We start from the raw sequence: 23,578 nt of genomic DNA, 5'->3' as shown, positions 1-23,578 counted from the left end.
CTTCCACCCAATCTTTTCCCTTGCCTTGTAGCCTGGTCTTCAATGTTTGTACAATAATTCTGTTAATAACTTCTGTTTGACCATTAGCTTGAGGGTAGGCAACAAAAGTAAAAGACTGAGTGATTTTCATTTCATGACACCAAGATGTAATTCCTTTGCCCTGAAATTGTCTCCCGTTATCTGAGATTAGTCTTCTGGGCACTCCGAACCGGCACACAATGTTCTTCCACAAAAATTTCAATACTTCCTGCTCAGTAATTCTAGCCAATTGCTCGGCTTCTACCCATTTGGAAAAGTAATCCACAGCCACCAGTAAGAACTTCTTTTGGGCCCTGGTAGTTGGGAAAGGACCAACAATATCCAGGCCCCATTGATCAAAGGGGCAAGATGCCCAGATAGGCTTCATGGGAGTGGCCGGACTGTGCTGGAAGTTTGAGTGATGTTGACATCTCTTACAAGCCTGGACCACTTGAGCAGAATTCTGGCTAAGAGTTGGCCACCAGAATCCGGCAAGCATTGTCTTCCGGGCCAAAGCCATCCCTCCGAGATGCTCAGCACAACATCCCTCATGTATTTCTCGGAGGACATAATCCACTTCTCCTTCAGATAAGCATTTTAGCAGAGGTCCCTGGAATGATTTTCTGTATAAGATTTTATTTAAAAGAACGAACCTGGGAGCTTGTCTCTTGATTCTTTGAGCCCGAGTCCTGTCTTCAGGTAATTCATTTGTTGTAATGAATTTAATCAATGGCGTCATCCAGGAGTCCTCGGGTACTGGTAGTATTTCTTCCTCGGTGGACAGGACCAAACGGGAAACATGCAAAATTTCCCGGGTGTTGACTTCTGATAATGAGGCAGCCATTTTTGCTAGAGCGTCTGCCTCTCCATTTTCCTCCCGGGGTATTTGTTCGATACTCCAATCCACAAAGATGGCTGCCTGGGTTTTTATGAGCTGTAAATATTTGAGCATCCTATCATCTTTAGCTTCATAAGCACCCTTTATCTGCTGAGTGATTAATTGTGAATCAGAATATACAATAATACGGGAAGCTCCAATCTCTTTAGCAGCTCGGATTCCTGCAAGGACAGCTTCATACTCGGCTTCATTATTAGTAACCCGGGAATCAATCCTTAAAGCCAACTTAATCTTCTCTCCTGGAGGAGATATTACTACCACACCTATTCCGCACCCTGCAAGGCTAGACGCCCCATCCACAAACACCCTCCATACTTCATCTTCATCGGGTTGTACCATCTCGGACAAAAAGTCTGATAAGGCTTGCGCTTTAATGGCCGCCCGGGGTTTGTATTCGATATCATACTCTCCTAACTCCACTGCCCATTTGATCATTCGCCCGGATACTTCAGAATGAGTCATGATCCTGCCTATAGGACTATTAGTCAAGACAATTATTCGATGTGACAGGAAGTAAGGCCTTAGCTTCCGGGCAGTCATGATCAAGGCCAGAGCGATCTTCTCCACTTCACTGTACCGGAGTTCGGGTCCTCTCAGAGCATGGCTGACATAATAAACAGGCCTTTGATCGGAGCCTTCTTCTTTTATTAGAACTGAGCTGACAGCATACTCTGGGGTGGATAGATAAACAAATAATTTTTCCCCGGGCTCTGGTTTCACCAACACAGGGAGCTCTGCAAGATGGGTCTTTAAGTCCTGGAAGGCCTGTTCACATTTATCATCCCATCTGAATTGTCGTGCCTTCCTCAATACCTGAAAGAAAGGATAACTCCTGTGTGCTGATCGGGAAATAAATCGAGAGAGGGAAGCAATCCTCCCGGTCAGCTTTTGTACGTCTTTGACAGATCGAGGAGATGGCAATCACAGCACGGATTTGACTTTCTCCTGATTTACCTCAATTCCCCGATCTGTCACTATGAATCCCAAGAATTTGCCACTCTTTACGCCAAAAATGCACTTGACCGGGTTAAGCTTGATTCCGTAATGTACGAGAATGGCAAATGTTTCTTCTAGATCCTCAATAAAGCTGGCCACCTCCCGGGTCTTCCCCAGGATATCATCCACATAGACTTCCACGTTTCGCCCCAGTTGCTTCTCGAATACTTTGTTCATCAAACGCTGGTAAGTAGCTCCTGCATTCTTTAACCCGAAAGGCATTACAATATAACAAAATGTACCTCCCGAGGTGATGAAGCTAGCTTTATCTTGATCACTCTTGGCCAGGGGGATTTGATGGTACCCCTGGTATGCGTCCATGAAACTCAGTAATTCGAAGCCCGATGTGGAATCCATCAATTGATCAATACGGGGCAGAGGATAATGATCCTTGGGACACGCCTTATTGAGATCGCGAAAGTCCACACACATGCGCCACTTCCCTGTTGATTTAGGCACTAATACCACATTCGAGAGCCAAGTGGGGAATTGAATTTCCCGAATGTGACCGCCTTTCAAAAGCTCTTTTACTTGTTCATCAATAACTTTGTCCTTTTCGGGGCCAAAGTGTCTCTTTTTCTGCTTTATTGGGTGAGATCCCGGGAGGATATTTAGTTGGGGCTCAGATCTCAAGGGAGAGATTCCCGTCAATTCCTGCTGGGACCAAGCAAAAACATGAATATTATTCTTTAAACAGTTAAGTAGACTGACCCGGGTGGATATATTAAGATCTCGGGCCACCCGGATCTGCTGGCCTGGTCCAATCTCCACAACTTCCTGCTCCTCTTCTGCCACAAAATGCACTTCTCCCTTCTCAACTGCTCATCCACCTACTTCATCAGTTCAGGCCTTCTTCCCGGCCTTCTTTGCTTTGCTCTGATCTACTCGGACAGCTTCTACATAACATTTCCGGGAGGAAGGTTGGTCTCCCCGGACTTCACCCACTTTACTGCCAACTGGGAACTTAATCTTTTGGTGATAGGTACATGCCACAGCTTTTAATTCATTCATAGCTGGCCTCCCCAAAATGATATTATATGATGAAGGGGAGTCTACCACAGTAAAAGTAGTCATCACTGTTTTCTTGAGATCCTGGGAGCCCAAGGTTAATGGTAGGACAATCTCCCCTTCCGGGTAAACCACATGGCCAGCAAAACCAAAGAGGTCAGTTTCCACGGTTTCCAAATGGTAACCCTGCAAATCCATCTGCACAAAAGCATCTTTAAAAATTACATTTACAGAGCTTCCCGAGTCAACAAAGACTCTCAGAATGTCATAATTGGCCACTCGGGCTTGGATAACCAGGGCATCATTGTGGGGTAGGTTCACCCCCTTCAAATCCTCTGGGCCAAAACTGATGACCGCTTCACTCCTTCTCATTCCATCTACCTCCATACATTCCCTCCTACTCCTCGACTTCCTCGCCCGGTTGGAGTCTCCATCAGTAGAGCCTCCTGATATCATTTTTATCAATCCTGTAGCAGGGGGTGAATTCTTTTTCGTCTCAAGATCGGGCTCTCTTCTCCTAACGGGCTCTCCTCTCGGTACATTCCTCATACTTCCTCCCCGAGCGTTGGGCCCTGGCTGTGAAGATGTCCATGGCAATCTCGGCCTCTTATGGGCTTGACTTTGCTCTGGGGCGGAAGGGAAGGAATAGTTTCCCTTCAATGTTTTGCAATCTTCGGTGTTGTGATAACACACCTTATGGAGAGTACAAAATCCTCTTTTCTCAGGTCGGGATAATTGATGGTTCGGGCCAGATCCCTACTGCATTCCTGAACCTCTCTGTCCCGGGGTAATCTTAAGAGGCACGTGGTGAGAGAAGTGTCCTGGATTATTCCTTCTCTGTCCTTTCTCCTCGGGCCTAGCTACCCGGTCTCCTCTTTCTTTCCTTACAGCTTTCCTCTTCTGCTTCTGGGCTGCCTCCATGTTGATGTATTTTTCTGCCCGGGATAATAAGTCTTCGAAATCCCCGGGCACTTTTTTGGTCAACGACTTGAAAAATTCACCCTCCCTCAAGCCTTGTGTGAATGCCGTAGTTTTTGTTTCAGTAGCGCAAGTAGGTACATCCAAAGCCACTCTATTAAATCTTTTAATATAAGCGCTCAAACTTTCATCCAGGTTCTGTTTGACTTCAAAAAGACTAAAAGCGGTCTTCTTGTATTTCTTGCTGCTACTGAAGTGGTGTAGGAACACCTTCTGGAAGTCTTTAAATGAATTAGTACTCTGAGGGGACAGTCCCTCAAACCACCTTTGAGCTGAGTCCACCAAAGTGGTGAGGAACACTTTACAATTGATTCGATCTGTGTAACAGTGTAACATGGCCATGTTTTCAAACCTGACTAGGTGCTCCTCAGGATCCGCATTGCCATCGTAATCTTTTACTTTGGCGGATTTGAAGTTCCCGGGAAGAGGTTCCCGGACAATGATATCAGTAAATGGGCAACCCTTAGCAGTAGCTCGAGAAATGCTACGACTCTCCAACTGCCCTTCCAGAACTTTCATTTTCTGTCTTAACTCCAACAACTCCTCAGCCACGGTAGGTGATTTGGATCCAGCACTAGACTCCTCATCCTCTCCTCTCACTTCCTCCTCCCTCAACTCTTGCTCTTGCTCCTGCTCATTGATTTGCACATCTCCGGGTGGTGTAACTTGACGAGAAGTTTCTCTCCTGGCCACAGCCTTCTCCACCGCTTCGGAGATTATTCTTGCCAACTCCTCCGGGGTCATGGTAATAAGATTGGGTCCCGTGGGAGGAACACCCTCACCTTGCCCCGAAGTACGCGCATTATCCCCATGAGCCCGGGAATTTTCTTGGTTAGTTCTTCGAGTATGAGCCATATCAACGCCTTAATCTCAAGTTTCCCACAGACGGCGCCAATGATGTGACTTCGTTGAAATGGATGAGCCGGGTAAGGAGCTCCAACGGGTCAAATCAATAATTTATAGTTTTTAGGGAATTTGAGTGAAGATAATGGCTTCAATAGCACCTGCAAACAATGAAAGGAACTCGTGAATGGGCGCCGGAGGGGTGTCCGGCGTGGCCACTCCGATGCTTAAGTCAGCAGGTTGAAGATGAACACAAGCAATATTTGGGAGAAAATATGTATAATGCTTAAGAGTTCAAAGGTTTCAGAATCCATAAATGACATTAATACCTGCTATTTATAGTAGAAGATGAGGTAGGTACCTCGATTCCAGTGTTACCTACTAAGTATGGCAAGTCGGCTGCTCATACCCTATCTTCTGATGACTTATAGGACACTCCAAGCCCAAGTTGTTCTGACAGATTAGACGTCCTGTATCAATCATACTCGAGTATGGTTCAATTCTCGAGGTGGCTCGGGCAATTGATTACCCGGGTACTTATATGAGAGCTCGGGCGATGATTGCGCGGGAGACCGGGCTGTTCGAAGAATACTTGGGAAATATGTAGTGCTCGGGCTCTTGATAGTGTCCGGGTCATCAACGACCCGGATCCTTATGACAACGACCCGGATCCTTATGGGGGTATCACTATCAAAATGCTAAAATCGAGCTGGATAAATTAAGTCTAGATGGTACAGAGTTCGCCGCTTATAAGTCAAGCCGCAAAGATGTCTCGCCTTTCGGATTTCTCGCTGCTTGCAAGTTGAGTTGCAGTGTTTTCACCAGTACATTTATAGCTGCATCAAGTCTCGCAGCTTGAACTTCTCGTTGTTAAAACTCAAGTTGTTAGCGGGAAATTTCGCGGTCTTGACATTTGGATTTTGCTTTAAGAAAAGTATTAAAATAATATATGTTTTCTTTATATGTTATTAGTGTTAATTTATAAAATTATAATTGTGATTTCACTTTTAAATAAATCATGCAAGATTTTTTATAACATGTACAAAAAAATGAAGCAAGTATGTAGTAATATGGTAATATTTCTGAAGATGTCTATAATTATTGATGTATCTCACTTTTTTTTAAAAAAAAAAAAAAGAATTTATGTCCCTATAGCCAAAGTTTTGGGAAAATAAAAAAATAATAATTTGATTTCCAAATAAATATGGGAAAATAACATTTCAGTTCATTTACTTATCTAATTTTGGATTTGCTAAGTTTTCAAATTTTAGTTTTGGTATGCTGACTTTTAATCTCTGTTATTTTGGTCTAACTATTGACATGTCTTCAATCTTTTTACGTCATTTCAATATTTTTCGATGTCATGCTAGAGTTTTCTGAATTCATAACATCATTTTCTGGTGTGTCATATCAGTATTCTGACGAAATAAGACCGAAAACCAAAATAAAATCAAAATAGATACACCAAATCTTAACTGTAAAAAATCAGTAGAGGGAAACTCAAATCATAAAAAGTTTACAGACCATCGATTTTTTATTTTTTTTTTATTTTTTTTGCGTATTCTATGTGAGAAATTTTTAAAACAAAAATATGTGTGCATGTGGCTGTTGTGTGTTATTTTTTTTAGGGAAAACCCGTGGATACAGATTTTCTGCCTTAATTTTCTCAGGTGATTCATTGTACAAAATGAAGTGGAGGAACCAAAAATCTATTTTAGTAAGTCAATAGTTTTCAACCAACACGGGGAGATTCTCACAAATAGGTATATACAATTTTTTTTTACAGAACTAGGTACCTCTAATTTAATTAATTAATTAAAAATATATATAACAATTAAAAGTAGAAAAATGAGATTTGTGGGATTCCAATCTCTGTATGGCATATTAATTTCATCTACCCAGTTGTGTTTTGATTTTAGTTAAGCTAGCTTGTAGTTAAATTTTTTTGATTGGTTGTGCTTTCAGCTAGGACTAGGAGAAGTCATCCGTTTGTATTTGCACTCAAACACAGCTGCGGGTTTGAGAGAATTCTGTTTATTCTCAGTTGTCAGCCCTTCTCAATAAGAGAATGCCCATCATTCGCTTGCTAGCTGGTTTTCTCGAACTCCTGGGATCGAGAGTATGAGATCCGACTTATAATATCATTATCACTTTTAACTTATAGTTGTGGAAATATGTACAATCCTTGACTTTACAAAAGATAATAGTTAAACAATAATATCACGATCTTGCTAGTCCAACGTTTTCATTTTCTCGATTTTCATCATATTCGGAGTCTTGTAATCTTATATCTATAATTTACAATAAATAGGAGTAAAATTTGTTAACTCTTTGAAAACTTAGTGAGAGAATAAACTGGACTTATATATAGTTATATAGTAATATATCAGTGTAATATTTCAATATGAGATGAATGTTTCAGTGGTAATGTATATATTCTCACGAAATATCTTGTCAAGTGAATGCAATGACTGTTCAGGATTCTGAAATAAATATCGTGGGGTAAAAAAGTGGCTCCAACCAACATTAATTCGATGTAGCATTTTTCTCACGCACTCATGTAGGATCCGAATAATCGATCTTTTACGAGCTAATGTGAACTCACATTTACAGACCGAAGTCACATTGTTAAGATGAATTGTGCACCCGGTTTAAAACTTGTTGTTCCTTGTACTCACTTTTCGGGTTGAAGCTATGTTGTCCAGTGGACTAGCAATCTGGTATGTTGACCATTGTCCAGGGCTCCAGTCCTTCATTCATTCAGTCATTCAATTAGTTAGTAGTTGATCAGTAACTAGTCAAACCAATAACTCCATAACTTCAAGTATAATACGATCAATAACATGTGAAATGTACAATATGATGCAATATATATGAATAAATCGATTTTTTATGAAACTTTAAAGGGACAGCAGAAACTTCACCTCAATAATTTGCTATTTCACATTTATTGTCATTTTTTAAGCCAAGATACTTTCCTATAAATATAATTTGAGTGATTTTACACTGGTTAGAACCGATATTAGATATTGGAATATTTTGAAAATTCATTTTTTGTACAAACACGCAAGTGATACTTTGAGTAAAGCTTTAGAAATCCATATTAATTCAAGTATATGCCCAAAAATTACAAAACTTTTCAGGAATGTCTAAAAATGGTGCAGAATCAACCGATCATCGCAAAAATCATGAAACACGTCGACGTGTGTACCACACTTTCCACCTTGTCGGCGTGTACGTGGCCGAGCTCCGACCGTGAAGTGCTGCTAGAAATTTTACAGTGAACTCGTCTTGTCCTGCTCTACAACTTGTGAAGAAAACATTTTGAAATTTTGAATCGGGTTTTCCAAGATTTTGAAAAACAAATATAATTATTTGGCCTGTTTTGGCCGTCCAAAAATAGTTTTTCTCTGTGAGAATGATTGGTTGACATATATATAAACTAGTAAACATTTTGAATAACTTTTATGCTATGGCTAAATCAAAATTTGTTCAAGAAAAATGAGAAAATTAATCTGGAAGTAGCTATATTAAAACTAGTTTTTTGTAAAAAAATTTCAAGAAATTGTTTTTCACGAACTCGAATTTTCTGGACAGATTCAGATCGTGATTATCATATTATTTAGATTTGTTCTTGAGATTAATACTACTAAAATAATTAAAATTTAATTCTAAACACCAAACATTTTTAGGTGTGTTACAAAGAAAACTGCATGCGGAAGCATCGACGTGAGATAATGTAGACGGCCCCGCGAGGAGATCTTCCTCTCGGTGAAGCCCGCCCCTTTACTTTATTATTATTTTAAAAAAAAACGAACGGCCAGAAAAATAAATAATTTTTTAAAAAATAAAATAAATTTTAAAAATAATGGCTGGGATTATCTAGTTGTTGCTGATTAAAGGCCAAAGCATAACAGCCATTAAAATTTATTAATAATAATAAATTAATCAAAAATTCGATTTTTAAATTTTTTTATGAAAATTCACCAACAACCATATGTTTTAAATCTAATAATTCCCCTATAAATTAGCATCATTCTACCTTAAAAAAACACAACTGCTTCCATTTTCCTTCCAAAATTCAAGATATCTTATTCTTTCATGTGATTTTCAATTCAAATACGAAAATAAATTTATGAAGCAATGATAATCTCAATACTCCCAACTCTTTTCAATTCATTCACGACCCTCGGCTAGCCTTTCTCAAACACAATTCACCAAGAATAATGTTAAAGGTACAATCAATATATCGTTACAGCGATATTTACAACCATTATATCGCGAGATTTTACTGTTATATCGCGATATTTTATATTCCATATATAGTGAAATTTTGACAAATTGAATTTTTGCATAGAATTTGTTGTGTTGTACAAATATGGATGTACATATAGCATCACTCATTCACCAATGGTCAAATGTTGAAATTTATGTTTAACTAAACTCAATTATTCCAAAATACAGTTGAAGCCCATCCTCCTACTTCTCAAACCACTTTCTTCTAAACCAAGAAGAAAAGGAAAGAAGTATGTTGCTCAAAGTGACGACGGGGTGAAGCGATCACAAGGAGACATTGCATGAATACAGAAGATGTATGTCTCGTCAAGGTATAGTGTAACACTTCCATCAATCCAGCACTTGACAATGATTAAAGCAACGCTAGTTTCTGGTGATTGGTTTTGAATAAATAAAATCATGAGTTGCCAAATAGATGAAAAATACATACACAAGATAATATACGCCAATATTTAAAAGATTTTTAAACGAGTGCTCGCTTTCTAGAACAAACTAAGTGAGTTAGAACTGCTCCAAAGCGGCTCTTCATCGAGATGAATGTGTTTTCAATATTTTATTTTATTACGTAATTTAGAAAATTTCTAATTCGATTTTTTTTTTCAGTATGCCCAAACTCAAACAATGTTTGAGTAATATCATGAGTCCGATGAGAAAGCCATGAGGGACCAACCAAAAAATGGAAGATATGGTTGTTCGAAAAACTCCAAAGAGTTTAGATAAATGCTACCAAAAAATGGAAGATATGGTTGTTCGAAAATCCTCATTTCCTGTTTCATCTCCTATCTCCGCATCCTCCGGTACACCCACCGCCGATGAAAGAGACCCCGTGCAAGAATTAGGAAAATCTCTTGGACCAATGGGAAGGAAGGCCTTCAAAAGGCCATGAAAGGAGAAAGATTGAAAGATCCAATCGTGGTGGATTTGATCAAAAAAATTCATGAAGTGGAAGAAGATTGTTATGCAATGGAGGATGCGAAGATGAATCTAACAAGAGAGACCAAGAGCATAATAAAGGAGATGAAACAGGAAATGAGGGAGAGAGGGCAACATATGAGGGAGAGGGGACATGAAGATCACATAATATGGAGAAATAAATTGTGTATTTTTTTAAAAATTATGTTTTAGTTTTCAAATTTTAATTATGCGTAATTTTAATTTTTAAAATTATGTGCAATTTTATTATTTTTTTAGACAACAAATTATTAAATTGAATAAAAAAAATCATAAACCAACATGATCTATGTTCCATTATCTCACCAATGCAGAACCATGAAATAATGTTATCAATGATATCATCGTGAGATGATATTATCAATTTCATTTTACAAAAGTCATCTCACCCTTTAAGATGCTCTAAGTTATTGTGAAATTCTATGCAACATGAACAATTATCAAATCATATCTATTATCTCAATCAAAACTCATTCGTCAGTGATACATACAAAGCAGAAAATTGATACTGTTTCTTTTCTGTATATCTCTATCTGCCTGTTTAATGTCTTTTCATACAAAATAATCATTTTCGAATCCAAAGAATGTTCGCGCGACAGATCCTGGAAAACTACATTAGGCAGCAACAGCTTCCTCTTTTGCAGCAAGCTGATTCTGAATGTGCAGTGGAACCACGTCAAATTTGGCCAACTGCATAGTGTAGGAAGCGCGGCCTTTTGTCATGGATCGAAGAGTACTGACGTATTGGAACATTTCAGCAAGAGGAACCAGTGCATCAACCACCTGAAATAATCGATCATCACTTTCAAGAGATTGAAAGAAGTTGAGAAATTTCAGACTGTGAAGTATTGTGAAACGGTCTGTCGCGTACCTTCAATCCACCGGGTTTGTCCCCAAAGTTGTTGATCTGACCTCTTCTCGAGTTAAGGTCACCAATCACGTCTCCCAGATGTTCTTCAGGTGTGACAACTTCTACTTTCATAATTGGTTCAAGTAGCCGTGGGCCTGCTTTCCTTATCCCTTCTCTGAAAGCTCCTCGAGCAGCCAACTGGAATGCCAACACACTTGAATCCACATCGTGGTAAGAACCATCCACTAATACTGCGCGAACATCAACTACAGGATAGCCAGCCAACACCCCATTGGACATGCTTTCTTCCAATCCTTTCATGACACCAGGTATGTATTCTCTTGGGACAGAGCCTCCCTTGATCTCACTCTTAAACTCGTACCCATTACCTGCTTCCATTGGCTCAAACCGAACTGTAATATCAGCAAACTGACCAGCACCACCAGATTGTTTCTTGTGAACATACTTCACTTCTGTGACCTTAGAAATGCTTTCCCGGTAGTTGACTTGGGGTGCTCCAACGTTGGCTTCCACCTTTTTCCAACAGGCAAAATTATTTATCAAAACTTCGCCATGAAATATGTTAAATTGACAATGTAAGGATGGGAGTCCAGAACATCATGTATGGGCCTAATGTCTATTTTTTTCGTTCATGTAATTGAACATGACTATAATTCTTTTTCATTTACAATATCCGATTACGTATACACTTCTGTAAGAGAAAGTCTCGAAAACACATTTTTTTTTTTTTTTGGCATGCGTATGGATAAATGAGTAACGGAAAATACAAACCTTAAATTCCCTCTTGAGCCTGTCAACGATAATTTCAAGGTGTAATTCTCCCATTCCTTCAATAACTGTCTGGTTTATCTCTTCATCTCGTGAAAAGTGAAAAGATGGATCTTCTTGAGCAAGCTTGATTAAGCCAACCGCCATCTTATCAACATCAGCTTTTGTCTTCGGTTCGATAGCAACCTTAATAACAGGATCAGGGAAATCCATTCGTTCAAGTACAATAGGTTTATCTGGATCGCACAATGTTTCTCCTGTAATTGTGTCCTTTAGACCTGCAAGAGCTACAATATCACCAGTTAAAGCTACTTTGATGTCCTCTCTGCTGTTAGCATGCATTTCGAGGAGTCTACCGATCCTCTCTTTCTTTCCTTTGTTTGCATTTAGTACATAAGATCCAGCAGCAAGCTTCCCAGCATATATTCGAACGAACGTAAGAGAGCCAACAAATGGATCATTCATGATCTTGAAAGCTAAGCCAGCAAATGGTTCGTCATCGTTTGCATTTCTTTCGATTATCAACTCGGGGTCATCAGGGTCGGTTCCTTTCATTGTTGGCAAGTCAATGGGAGATGGCAAATAATCAACAACCGCATCAAGTAGCGGCTGAACGCCCTTGTTCTTAAAGGCTGAGCCACATAAAACTGGAACAAAACTGGCTGAAATAGTTCCTAGCCTGATCAATCTCTTTATTGTTTCCTCGTCAGGCTCAATTCCTTCCAGATAGCTCTCCATAGCTGCATCATCCTGCTCCACAACAGTTTCAATCATCTGTCCTCTATATTCTTGAGCCAAGTTCTGAAGATCACCAGGAATCTCCTCGTACGTAAATTTTGCACCCAATTCTTCTCCGGACCATACTATTGCTTGCATCTTCACAAGATCAATAACCCCTTTGAAAGAATCTTCTGCACCAATTGGGAGTTGAAGAACAAGTGGTTTTGCACCAAGATTTGATATAATCATGTCCCTTGTTCGGAAAAAATTTGCTCCTAGACGATCCATTTTATTTACAAAACATATTCTTGGAACACCATATTTATCAGCCTGCCTCCAAACAGTTTCAGACTGAGGCTCCACACCAGCAACACTGTCAAACAAGCATATTGCACCATCTAAAACCCTGAGGGCTCGTTCCACTTCAAGGGTGAAATCGACATGCCCCGGAGTATCAATTATGTTAATCCGATGCTTGTTCCAAAATGTGGTAGTTGCAGCAGAAGTAATGGTAATCCCTCTTTCTTGTTCTTGCTCCATCCAGTCCATGGTAGCTGTTCCCTCATGTACCTCACCAATTTTGTAGTTTCTACCAGTGTAATACAGGATTCGCTCGGTTGTTGTGGTCTTCCCTGCGTCTATATGCGCCATGATTCCTATGTTGCGATAGTCTTTTAAAGGAACTGTTCTCTTCTCCTCTGCAGAAAATTCAAGCAAAAATCTTGTTTTTTAGAGTTCCAATACCAATCAGCTTTAGAAAGGAAAAGTTGCCCTTGATGCCTTGCTCAGAACTTAACCAATGACCAGACAAGTCATGCTTCAATGTCTAGTTAATCATCAGATAGTTTCAAGATAAACATAAAATAATGAAGAGAAGCTGATCCCGAAAGGTCTTTTTATTTTTTGGGAGAAAAGGATAAATGATAATGACAAGTTCGCAGAAATGAAACTGTTATATGCACTCCATTATCCGCTTGATGAGCAGTGATCTTGACCTAAGAAGATAGGTTCTCTAAAATTTGATGAAGAAAGTTGCGTTTGGAGCGGCCAGCCAAATCATGAAATATTGAACTTAGAACCACATTAATAATCTTCAGTTGCACATGTTTTAGACATTTCATATGCATGCGTAGCATCAATTATCTAATTTACATCAGAAAGACTACAAATCAATCAATTTTTTCTTATTTCTTCAACTTTAGCTCTCGAAAAATGCAATATAATTGTATTCACTAAAACACTATTCCAACGACCCAGAAACAAAATTCACACACACTACAAAGAAAAAACATAAAATTGCTATATCCTATAGATTAATACCTAAAAGGGCACCACTCAAAAAGTCATCTAATGCTCAACAAACAACATTAAAAACAATTTGTGCAAAAACAATTCGATAAATAACACTCCAACAGGAAATAAAGAGAGAAAGAATTCACCAGCAGCCATAGCAAAGACAGAGAAGTTCTTCTTCCGCTGTTTCTGCGGCAAAGGCGACATCTTCACAGGTTCAGGGCAGAACCTCATACTACCCAGAAACGAAGAAGTGAGAGCTCGAACTCTGGAAGCAGAATCGGCCTTACGACGTCCTGTGGATTGAGAAACATGCGGCACCGGCCTTCTCGAAGACCCATTACAGTTGCAGAGAGAAGAAGCATTAGACGTTGCGGCCATCGACATCTTCAGTATCGATTCAGCCGACGCTGCCGCCATATCTTCGAGCCAGAGATGAGCAGAGGGGATAATGCAACGAACGGAGGGGTTTATGTGGAGAGTAAGAAGATTTTGTGAGGCTTCATTTCATCGAGAATTTTGGCCATAGGTTTTTTTATTTTTTATTTATTTTTATTTTTTCTTCTCCACATTTCATTTTCTATATTTTGTTTGGTTTTAGTTTCCACATATTTTAGATGTAATAATTCCTACAAAAAAATGAGATAAGGCAATTTTTTAGTAAATATAAATAAAATAAGACATTAAAAGTGTGTTTCATTTATATTTCAAAAAATTACTTTTTTATTATTACTATAATATCGACAAAAAATTAGATTAGTTGAGTGATTGACATTATTGAATCTAATTTCTTAAAATGAATTGAAAATTAAAAAATAATTATAATGTATATGATAGGTAAATCATGCATTTTCTTTCTTTTTTTAAAAAAAAATTGAAGTTGAAGCATAAGCATTAAGAGTATCAGAATTTTAACTTTTAGTTTTCTCCAAGTAATAATCTTCACCTGCTCGTATATATATAAATAAATCGAGTCATTCATGAGCTATTTGAATACTCGATTTGATAAAATCTTATTTAATGAGTCTCGTTATAAATGAACCAAATTCAAGTTTAACAATATTCGACTTGTTAGCTAGTGAACAAGTTAGTTGGTGACTAGTGAGTCAGCTTTAGATGAAAATTAATTGTTTTGATATTTGTTTTGGTTTCTAATGAATTTAATTAGTATTTAAAATTTTAATTTATATTTATTAAGCTGGTGTAGGTTCGATAAAAGCTCGAATAAATTCGTGAACCATGAAAATATTCGTTAAATAAAGTTCGAGTTCGTTCGACTATAAAAAAAGTCAAACTCAAATATTCAAGTCGATTAGATTACTTTATCAGCAACTCCTTGGAGAAGTACCTTAACTAAGAGACATAAAAGCCTGAATTTTTTTAATATCAAAGATAGATGATAAAAAAGCTTAGTGGGTCTATTGGCTCACTATTTTTTGTCCAAGTGAATTCAAAATTCAATTAATTGGTTATCCAATGGCCACGTGTCAAGCGTTTATTAGCCCCATAAAATAAACTGATAAAAACAAATAATTAATTTTCTTTGGATATAGAAGCTAAAAGACACGAAGGCATCGATTTTAATTTATTATTATTCTTTTGAAAATTATGTGATTTTACTTGTGTTCCATATAGATTCAACGTTTCAAGTTTCCACATCATATTAATTACACAAAAACTTTTGTAACACAATCTCACTAAATATTATTGCTAGACAGAACTCTTATTTGGATCACCTACGAAAAATATTATTTTTTTAGCTAAAAGTATTACTTATTATTGTAAATACAGATATGACTCATCTTACAGGTAAAGCGAGACTGTTTCATAAAATACCTATTAAATTAATTATTAATAACTAAATTGCAAGCTAGTCCATCCAGGAAAACAAATTGAATAAAATGTTATGCATAATGTGAAGTTGAAAAAACATGGCTATTCATTTTGTAAACTTTATGAAGAATGAATGAGATCGTAGTTACAAGATTAACCAATGGCTCCCTTACAAAGGAAGAGAGGGAAGAAATAACAAAATATTCAAGTGAGTGAGCAACTGTATTCGCCGATCTGCTTTTGTGGTTAAAGTGTATGGTTCAAATCCTATTTTGCATGTAAACATAATCCTAGTAAGTGTCAAATTAATGTACTTGTAAATAATAATTGTCATGTGAATTATATCATCATAATATTCCTCGTGAATTTAACAAAAAATCCGACATTGTATAGAGCATGAAATGGTTTAAATGATGGGGACAGAGGGAAATAGAATTAGAAAGCTGTCACTGAACATGACCAAACAAATTGTACAGACAAGTTATACAAAAGAAAGACAATTTGCATTGTGCATACTCTCGAGAGTATTCATAGTATCAAGAGGGATGAATTGAGCTAAAAATAACATACTTAGCCCAAAATACACGCATAGAATCCAGTTCTTGAAGTCGACGTTACTGCCCCAGTATATCCGATATCGACTTGTTGATTGTTTGAAACAATTCTTCGCTGCATGCCAAAATACAAGTAATTTGCACCCAGAAACAGAACCACCAATGCATTATAGTGGTATGCTACAACACACATTACTGGTTTGCGGCAAAAATTGATCCTAATACAAATATCCAACAAGCCCATCTCAAAAGACTTCAGTCCGGCTCAGTTGGAGGAATCTCTCGAAGTTTTTCTTATAACTCGTAACTATTTGTCAACCCAACATGAGACACATGACAACTATCGAAGTTAATGAGGTCAGAGCAGTTACAAAATGTATATATTACTGAACGTCAAGCTCAAAAGGCGATTGGAACCCGTAAATATATGATAAAGATCACTTGTAATATGTGAAAGGTGATGCCACAAGGTTCTGATGAAAAAACACATATGTGAATATAAGGTCATGCCGTTATCATAGTACTCCTAAAAGGTTAGATGAGTTCCAAAAACGTGAAACATAACAAAGCTGATATTTGATTTATAATGGAACATGTGGAAACTACGTTGGTAATGGAATGGTTGTATGCTGACTTTAATAGAACTTCTTACCGATCTGGTTTGTACAAGAGATATCGATAGGTGAACCACTGAAATAAGAAATTCCCATGTTAGAATTTGCAGAAAATCCAGAAAAAGCATAAACAGAACAAATGGAATATAAAAGTTTGAGCTCAGGAGCACAACCATTGTTTGGGCAACCATTATTCCACAATGTTCATTCATTTTCTTTTTCAGAATTTTCACTATGCGCATCATTTCACAATTAAAATTAACTATCCAAACATAATAGTTACAGAATTATTATTTATTGCCTAATAATTTTTATAACTATAATTAGATGATTTTACCTCTTTATATAATGAATCATATGCTACATATCTTTTTGTATCACATCAGCTTTCATAATTCATATCTCAAAATTATTTCAGAAAATTTACTCAACACTGTTGAATTAAGGCAAGTTGAAGCCTCAACCAAATGCCGCCATAATCTTTTCCTGAAATGCAATGCAATGGATTCTTCACACTGTAACTTATCTGCACATATACATTACAGAAAAAGCCCCAAGACGAACCACTGTTGATTTCTTTTATATGTCATTTTTTGTCTCCTCAAATATCTTTCTTATAGTATATTAGTGTATAAATATCTCTTTTGTTTGTCCAATTTTCAGCATGTTCAGTTATCTTTTATGATCATAAAAGTAAATCCATTTGATAGTAATATGAAGAACCATCAGATCAGTTTCATAATATTATCTTAACTATCTTGCTATGCCTTTTTATTTCTTAAGATACCATTTATGTACTTCAAAAATGTTATAACTGCAAAGGAATTATGGAACCAGTTATTGCACTCAACAGAAAGGAGTCTTCTCTCTTTTTTCAATTCTCTCTCCACCCCTTCATTCCATTTATTATTTTTGCACCCATTGTTTTTCTAACCCATTTAGGCCATTTTTATACTAATCGCTAGCTGATGGCGGGAGGACACTTGGCTTCTTTTTGAGAATAACACGGAAAAGGCAATACTAATGTAGGTGAGAATCAATGCAGTGAGCTCATGTTTCAATGTGACTAATAAGACACCTTCCCAGTCATCACAAACCCCTAGGAATAAAAGAAAGAGCTGAGCTAAGGAGTTCCTCAACCAAGTTCAAGGTATCGTCTGGTCTGAGCTTTTTAGCTCAACTGGAATCAAAGGATCAAGCTGAGCTGGATCTTTCCCTGCTCAACTTATCTCCACTTGGCTGACATCGATCTGGGCAATATACAAAATTATTGATGTGGGGCCTCATCAATCATCACGACTTGCACCAAACGACATATAGATATCCACATTAAAAGAAAAAAAATTGATATTTAAAAGTATCAGTTGATGAACATTATTAATTTAAGGATATGCACTGCGATATAAACTATAAAGAACATGCCCTTCACAAAAGCAAGAGACTTACAGATGAATACACTATTCCTACGAGCTCAAGAAAACCTGGGACAATAGGAACTTTGTCGATGGACTGTTTTGATATCAAAGATAGAGGACATAAATTAATAGATGAATTAAACAATAAAATCAATTCATATATAAAGAAATGCAAGTTCTTGCAACACCACGTGAGTAAAATTCTGGAGTTCTTGACCTATAATGGATGCAAATGATATAAATAGCATGTTAATTAGATTAATTAAAAGTGACAACAGCATATTCGTGTTTAATAAGAAGAAATTGGAGGTCAATAATTTTGAAATACTAATGCATTAGATCACTTTGGCCTTGCAACTTCACTTTTTCCTGTAAAATTATCTTGTCATTTTCAATGCAGCTCAAAGCATCTTGATCATGCCAACAACTACAGAAATTTTACCGATACGAGATTTATAGACGCCCATAAAGCAACAACACCAGCAAAACCTAAGCCAATGAGAGCCACCCGATCTTCAGATTTATCCCACTAGTTGAACGAATAAAAAGGAGACGGTTAGGAATGATAAGGAAAAAAATCAGTGGAGACTTAATCACCACAAAAAGGTAGTATGAAAATGTTGGGGGTTGTAGACGACTCACAACATTTTGAACAGACTTGACAATTGAAGTTTCCGAGCTTTCACCCGTAGCTTTTGATTTTATACCAAGGCGATCATGTCCCTCTGAAAAATTATAACGAACTGTCAAAGCAAAGCTGAAACAGAAATCTGTAAGGATGCTGATTATACCCATGGAATGCGAAGTCATATATTATATTCCATTCGTGAAATACACAAAATGATATCTGTAATCATGACAAGACAAGAGAAGCCTCAAAACCAATAAGTCAAACACAATAATGAACTTTTCAATTAATATTCCCTGCCTTCATCATATGGATTCTACCCTGTTCAACTAAGCAAATCACAACCACCGATTTTTGGGATTGGCATTTGTATACTCGTTGAGTAAGGAACTAACCGTAACAACTAAAGGACACTTCGAGAATCCACAACATTAAATTTACTTTGTCCTGCATAAGATATCAAGTAAATCACCTACACTAACCCAATTATAGCCTTTTCTTAGATAGCCCTCTGGTCAGTCGATTCTCAACAGCACCAATGGAAGGATACAAGCAAAAGAGGTAAATTCCAACCACAAAGACAAGCTCCCAAAAGACTAGCCTCCAAAATAGGAGAGGCCCTCAAGCACGTTAACCACACCATTATATTTTTGTTTTGAAACCAAAGTGAGACACCAATAAAACCTCTGTTTCTCCAAACCTGAACTACTTATGAAGTCCTAAATCAAGGGCAAGCGTTACATTAACCTTTTCATCACAAATAGCTTCAAGAAAATATCCCTATAAAGAATTGCTGTAGCCACAATATGGAAGCCAAGCCTCATCATAACTTAGGTTGCATTTAAATTGATATATTTGAAACTAGGGATTTCAAATCCATAATAACAAATCTATTAGATTGTTTGAACAAATACACTTGACAATAGATTCCAAATACCATATAGCTTTTTCATCACAAGTAGCTTCAAGAAAATATCCCTATAAAGAATTGCTGTAGCCACAATATGGAAGCCAAGCCTCATCATAACTTAGGTTGCATTTAAATTGATATATTTGAAACTAGGGATTTCAAATCCATAATAACAAATCTATTAGATTGTTTGAACAAATACACTTGACAATAGATTCCAAATACCATATAATTATTTTTTTTAAGTCCATCCTGTTGAATTTCAAATCCATGAGTCATTTCAAATCATCACCTCAGATAATTTTTCAAATCAAAATCCTCAAATCCAAATCATTCGATCAAAGACAAACTTAAAGAATTTAACTTTTTGAAAACAAAATTCAACATTTCCTTGAACTCTACTTAGACTGCTGCCCACAGCAAGAAAAACTGGATAAGCAAATGTAAAACTAGAACAAGTCAATCCAACAGTGGGGTGCTCCTTTCACACAAACGCCTAATACCTTTGAGCGAAAGCTCTACAACTTGCCACATTCCTAAAATGGGGTCCCATTTTCAGCACAATTCTGGCAGGTTCCACATGTACTTTTCTTAAGTTCTACTAAATTGAAGCTTCAAATCTTAAATGACAAAAGGGTTTGCTTACCTTTAGTGGAAGGCATAGCCAGTTTCTGAGGAGTCCCGTTAAGGGATTGTCTCCCATTGACCAACACCAATGGTGGGAGCGACAGTCTTGCTGTTACCGATGCCATCTAATCTTATCAAATTCAACCAGAAAACGAGAATTGCATAAAGGGGCAGTATATTTTCAAGAAAATCACAAAAATAAGAATTTCAGGCTGATTCTTTAAATTCACCTCGCCCGGGACCAGAATTTTGAAGTTTCAAGAGAGAATCTTGGTATACCAACATACACAAAAATATCAGCACCAATTATCATATTCGTTTTCTTTTTACAAATTTTTTCCATTTTCCAATCATTTGGACTAGTATATAACTGGATTTCAGGCCCAAATTTAAAGCCCAATCGAAAATGTTCTCTACCCTCTTTCGGGGTGGCGGGGATTACACCATGTGAGACCATAATCTATCTTGTATTTAAATTTAAGACGAGATTTTAGATTCGAGACTCATACTTAACAATTTCATTTTCTAACTAAAAAAAAGATCCATAATTTTAAAATATTTCAAAAAAATACAAAAGATTCTCAATATCGATTTTTGAGTCATGCTTACGTAGTTTTTAGTATAAGTAAAAATAAACATTAAATAGGACACTCACATTCATGTTCAAAACAATATTTTTGAACATCAATGTTGTGTTTAAACTTATGAAAATGGGTTTAATCATCCACACACTTGATCATAGCAGCCTGTACGTTCAATTGTTTGAATGTACGTGTGCCCCTTCGCGTGGGCTAGCTTATCTCGGGTTGTACAACCCATGCAGGTGGGCACGCCCGCATTCACCCTAGTGTGTGTGGCCTAGCCCGCGAGCTGGGTAACCCCTGCATGGGCGGCACAGCGGACACTTCGCGAGAATTTGTTCTGCAAGAACTTTTCCCTTCCACCCATGCATTCCCAAACTCGATTCAACGAATACAAACACACAATACATGATTTCCCCATATTGATTAGACCTCTAATACGCATCAAGCATCATTCTTTCACATCGTACTCAAGATTTTGACCCAAAAACACATCAACCATTCTTTGAAATCACAAATCAGATTTTTAAACTTTTCAATCCATAAACCCAAACTCATGCTTCTATATAATGGAGAACGGCTTAAGCTTCACGTGTGCACATTATCATAGTTAGAATAAACATCAATATCAAAATATTTATTATCACTTGGATAGTGCTTTCGAAATATTGAATTAAATTAACTTTGCTTTGTTTGTTTATATGGAATAATCTGGACTCGGAGAATGCAATCCTACCCTTTACTTGATTGATGCGTTTGATTCTAACTAAACAACTTAATTGATTCGATAATGCAAAAGCTCAACTCATGGTTTCAAGTAGTATATATGCTTGTTTTCTTCTTTGAAAAAAATATACTTATACAAAATACATGATAAGCTCGTGAATGACTCACAAACTATCTACTTGGATTGAACGATCTCGATTTGAGGGGATGATTTCAAAAAATCTAGTTTATAAAAAAATTGAAATCTATTACATTAGTGATAAACCAGTAAAAAAATAGAGAATTTCTTATACATGAATTTCAAGTGTGTCCAAACAACTAGGTTGGATTATTTAAATCATCCATTGCACCCTTAAAAAATATTCAAATATATTAAGATTTAGCTCGAATTCGATAATCAAATGCTTACTAAAAATATTTTTTTTTATCAACTTTATAAGATTTAGCTCGAATTCAATAATCAAATGCTTACTAAAAATGTATTTTTTTTATCAACTTTATAATCTCATAAATCGGATCTATTTTATCGTATCACTTAGGTTGCGTTTGAGACATAGATTTATCTGTTAGCCAAAACAATGTAACCAATTCAAAATACATGAAATGGATGTGATTAAATTGCAAACTAAAATTTACAACTTGATTAGAAGATAAAAACCAACCTTATACACTAAATTGATAAATTAACCAATTTTCTCCTGTAATTGATGAACCTCACACTCTAAAGAGAGTTGGTCTATCAAAACTGTTGTACTAATAAATAGACAAAAGAAAACTAATGGACAAATATGTTGTAGCGCATAATATAATAGCACCAAAAAATATAATCCAACAAAACTAATTTGTACGAGAAAAATAATGAAACAAACAAATCGATCCCTGTAACAACTAACAAAGTACAGTTCTTTAAAACAGATTTGTAGTCTCCAAGAGGTGATTGAGTATCAATACAGATGTTTGTTTCCCAAGATACAACGGTTGAACTACTAGTGAATTAAGCATCAATTCAGTACTTCTGCGAACTCAAATTATACATTTACTTTATCATCAAAACTCAACGGAAGTCAAATGAAAAGCCAGCAATATGAGATACAAGAGAATGTTTAATGGAAAACTTGAGTGTGTTTTTCCATTGAGAAATTGGACACACTTATTTATAGACTCAAAAAGGCACACCAAGTGTCAATCAAGAATGTATAGAGCAAAAAACTACATTAACTCAAAAATGTAGAGAGCCAAAAGACACTCCCACCTATCATAATTTTGCAATCAAACTTTAATTTTAATTTCATTTTCAATAATACTCCATATTAATTAAAATTAATACAAAATATTGGTGATAAAACTCTATAGTTGAATCATGCTTAGGATAATTAGGTGTTAGCCTTTGAACTTTTTCTTTTGAAATATATTTGTTTTTCTAGCTAACGGTAGATATGATGTCATAGAACGGTTCTTCTATTTATATAAATTAAGATATACTTCACATAAGAATTTTTCTGATACAATTGAGTTCTCATTTTGTGTTCATTTTGGCCATGAACACATTCTTGGTTCTTTGAGAGAGTCTAGAACTGAGTTGTGCAAATCTATCGAAGCAGCCACACTTCTCTATCACATAGATGATTCTTTATTGTTCTGCATAAGGATCATTAAAAGTTGTATGATTATCCTCAACACTATTTCATCATAAGAAAGTACTAGAGATAACCACCACAATGATCCACTAAATTAACGCAATTAGGTTGTTCCATTGAACCTACTTCTTGAGATATCCGGTCGGCGTACCTTGGTTGTCCTTCACATCAATTTATTCAATAGGCTCAAGTCTCACTCCCCATGATGATTTTTGTTTAACCCTTTAGCTAGCGAATTCACTATATTATCCTTTGATTTTACATAGTCAACATAAATAACTCTATTTGAGAGTAGTTGTCTAATGATATTGCGTCTATGATGTATATGTCTAGACTTACCATTATACATATTGTTTTATATCCTTCCAATCGCAGTTTGGATAACACAATGTATATATATAGCTTGCACATGT

General features: G+C 36.6%; 3 protein-coding genes across 6 annotated transcripts; all 3 read right to left on the bottom strand.

The window, feature by feature from the left end:
• Window positions 1-2,755: 2,755 nt before the first annotated feature.
• LOC140986563 (uncharacterized) lies at window positions 2,756-3,307 on the bottom strand. The gene is made up of 2 exons (XM_073454858.1): window positions 3,215-3,307; window positions 2,756-3,118 (listed from the first exon to the last, which is right to left on the bottom strand). The coding sequence occupies exons 1-2, from the start codon at window positions 3,305-3,307 to the stop codon at window positions 2,756-2,758; spliced, it is 456 nt and encodes a 151-aa protein (XP_073310959.1).
• Window positions 3,308-10,425: 7,118 nt separating this feature from the next.
• Window positions 10,426-14,137, bottom strand: LOC140985806 (elongation factor G-2, chloroplastic). Its single transcript, XM_073453739.1, has 4 exons — window positions 13,787-14,137; window positions 11,631-13,045; window positions 10,860-11,372; window positions 10,426-10,771 (listed from the first exon to the last, which is right to left on the bottom strand). The coding sequence occupies exons 1-4, from the start codon at window positions 14,058-14,060 to the stop codon at window positions 10,604-10,606; spliced, it is 2,370 nt and encodes a 789-aa protein (XP_073309840.1). The 5' UTR covers window positions 14,061-14,137; the 3' UTR covers window positions 10,426-10,603.
• Window positions 14,138-15,900: 1,763 nt separating this feature from the next.
• LOC140986383 (protein CURVATURE THYLAKOID 1C, chloroplastic) lies at window positions 15,901-20,555 on the bottom strand. Of its 4 annotated transcripts, none has more exons than XM_073454604.1 (7): window positions 20,452-20,555; window positions 20,241-20,346; window positions 18,699-18,781; window positions 18,499-18,585; window positions 18,088-18,150; window positions 16,680-16,717; window positions 15,901-16,142 (listed from the first exon to the last, which is right to left on the bottom strand). In XM_073454604.1, exons 2-7 carry the CDS (start codon window positions 20,344-20,346, stop codon window positions 16,088-16,090), a joined length of 432 nt encoding a protein of 143 aa, XP_073310705.1. In that variant the 5' UTR covers window positions 20,452-20,555; the 3' UTR covers window positions 15,901-16,087. The 4 variants fall into 4 exon arrangements, with proteins under 4 accessions (XP_073310705.1, XP_073310706.1, XP_073310704.1 ...); XM_073454605.1 differs by having other exon boundaries at window positions 20,241-20,351; window positions 20,452-20,543; XM_073454603.1 differs by having other exon boundaries at window positions 20,241-20,367; window positions 20,453-20,505.
• Window positions 20,556-23,578: the final 3,023 nt, after the last annotated feature.

The sequence above is a fragment of the Primulina huaijiensis genome, chromosome 10 (genome assembly GCF_012295235.1).
Source record: "Primulina huaijiensis isolate GDHJ02 chromosome 10, ASM1229523v2, whole genome shotgun sequence".
Taxonomy (NCBI): Eukaryota; Viridiplantae; Streptophyta; class Magnoliopsida; order Lamiales; family Gesneriaceae; genus Primulina; species Primulina huaijiensis.
This window is presented reverse-complemented; position numbering and strand designations above follow the sequence as displayed.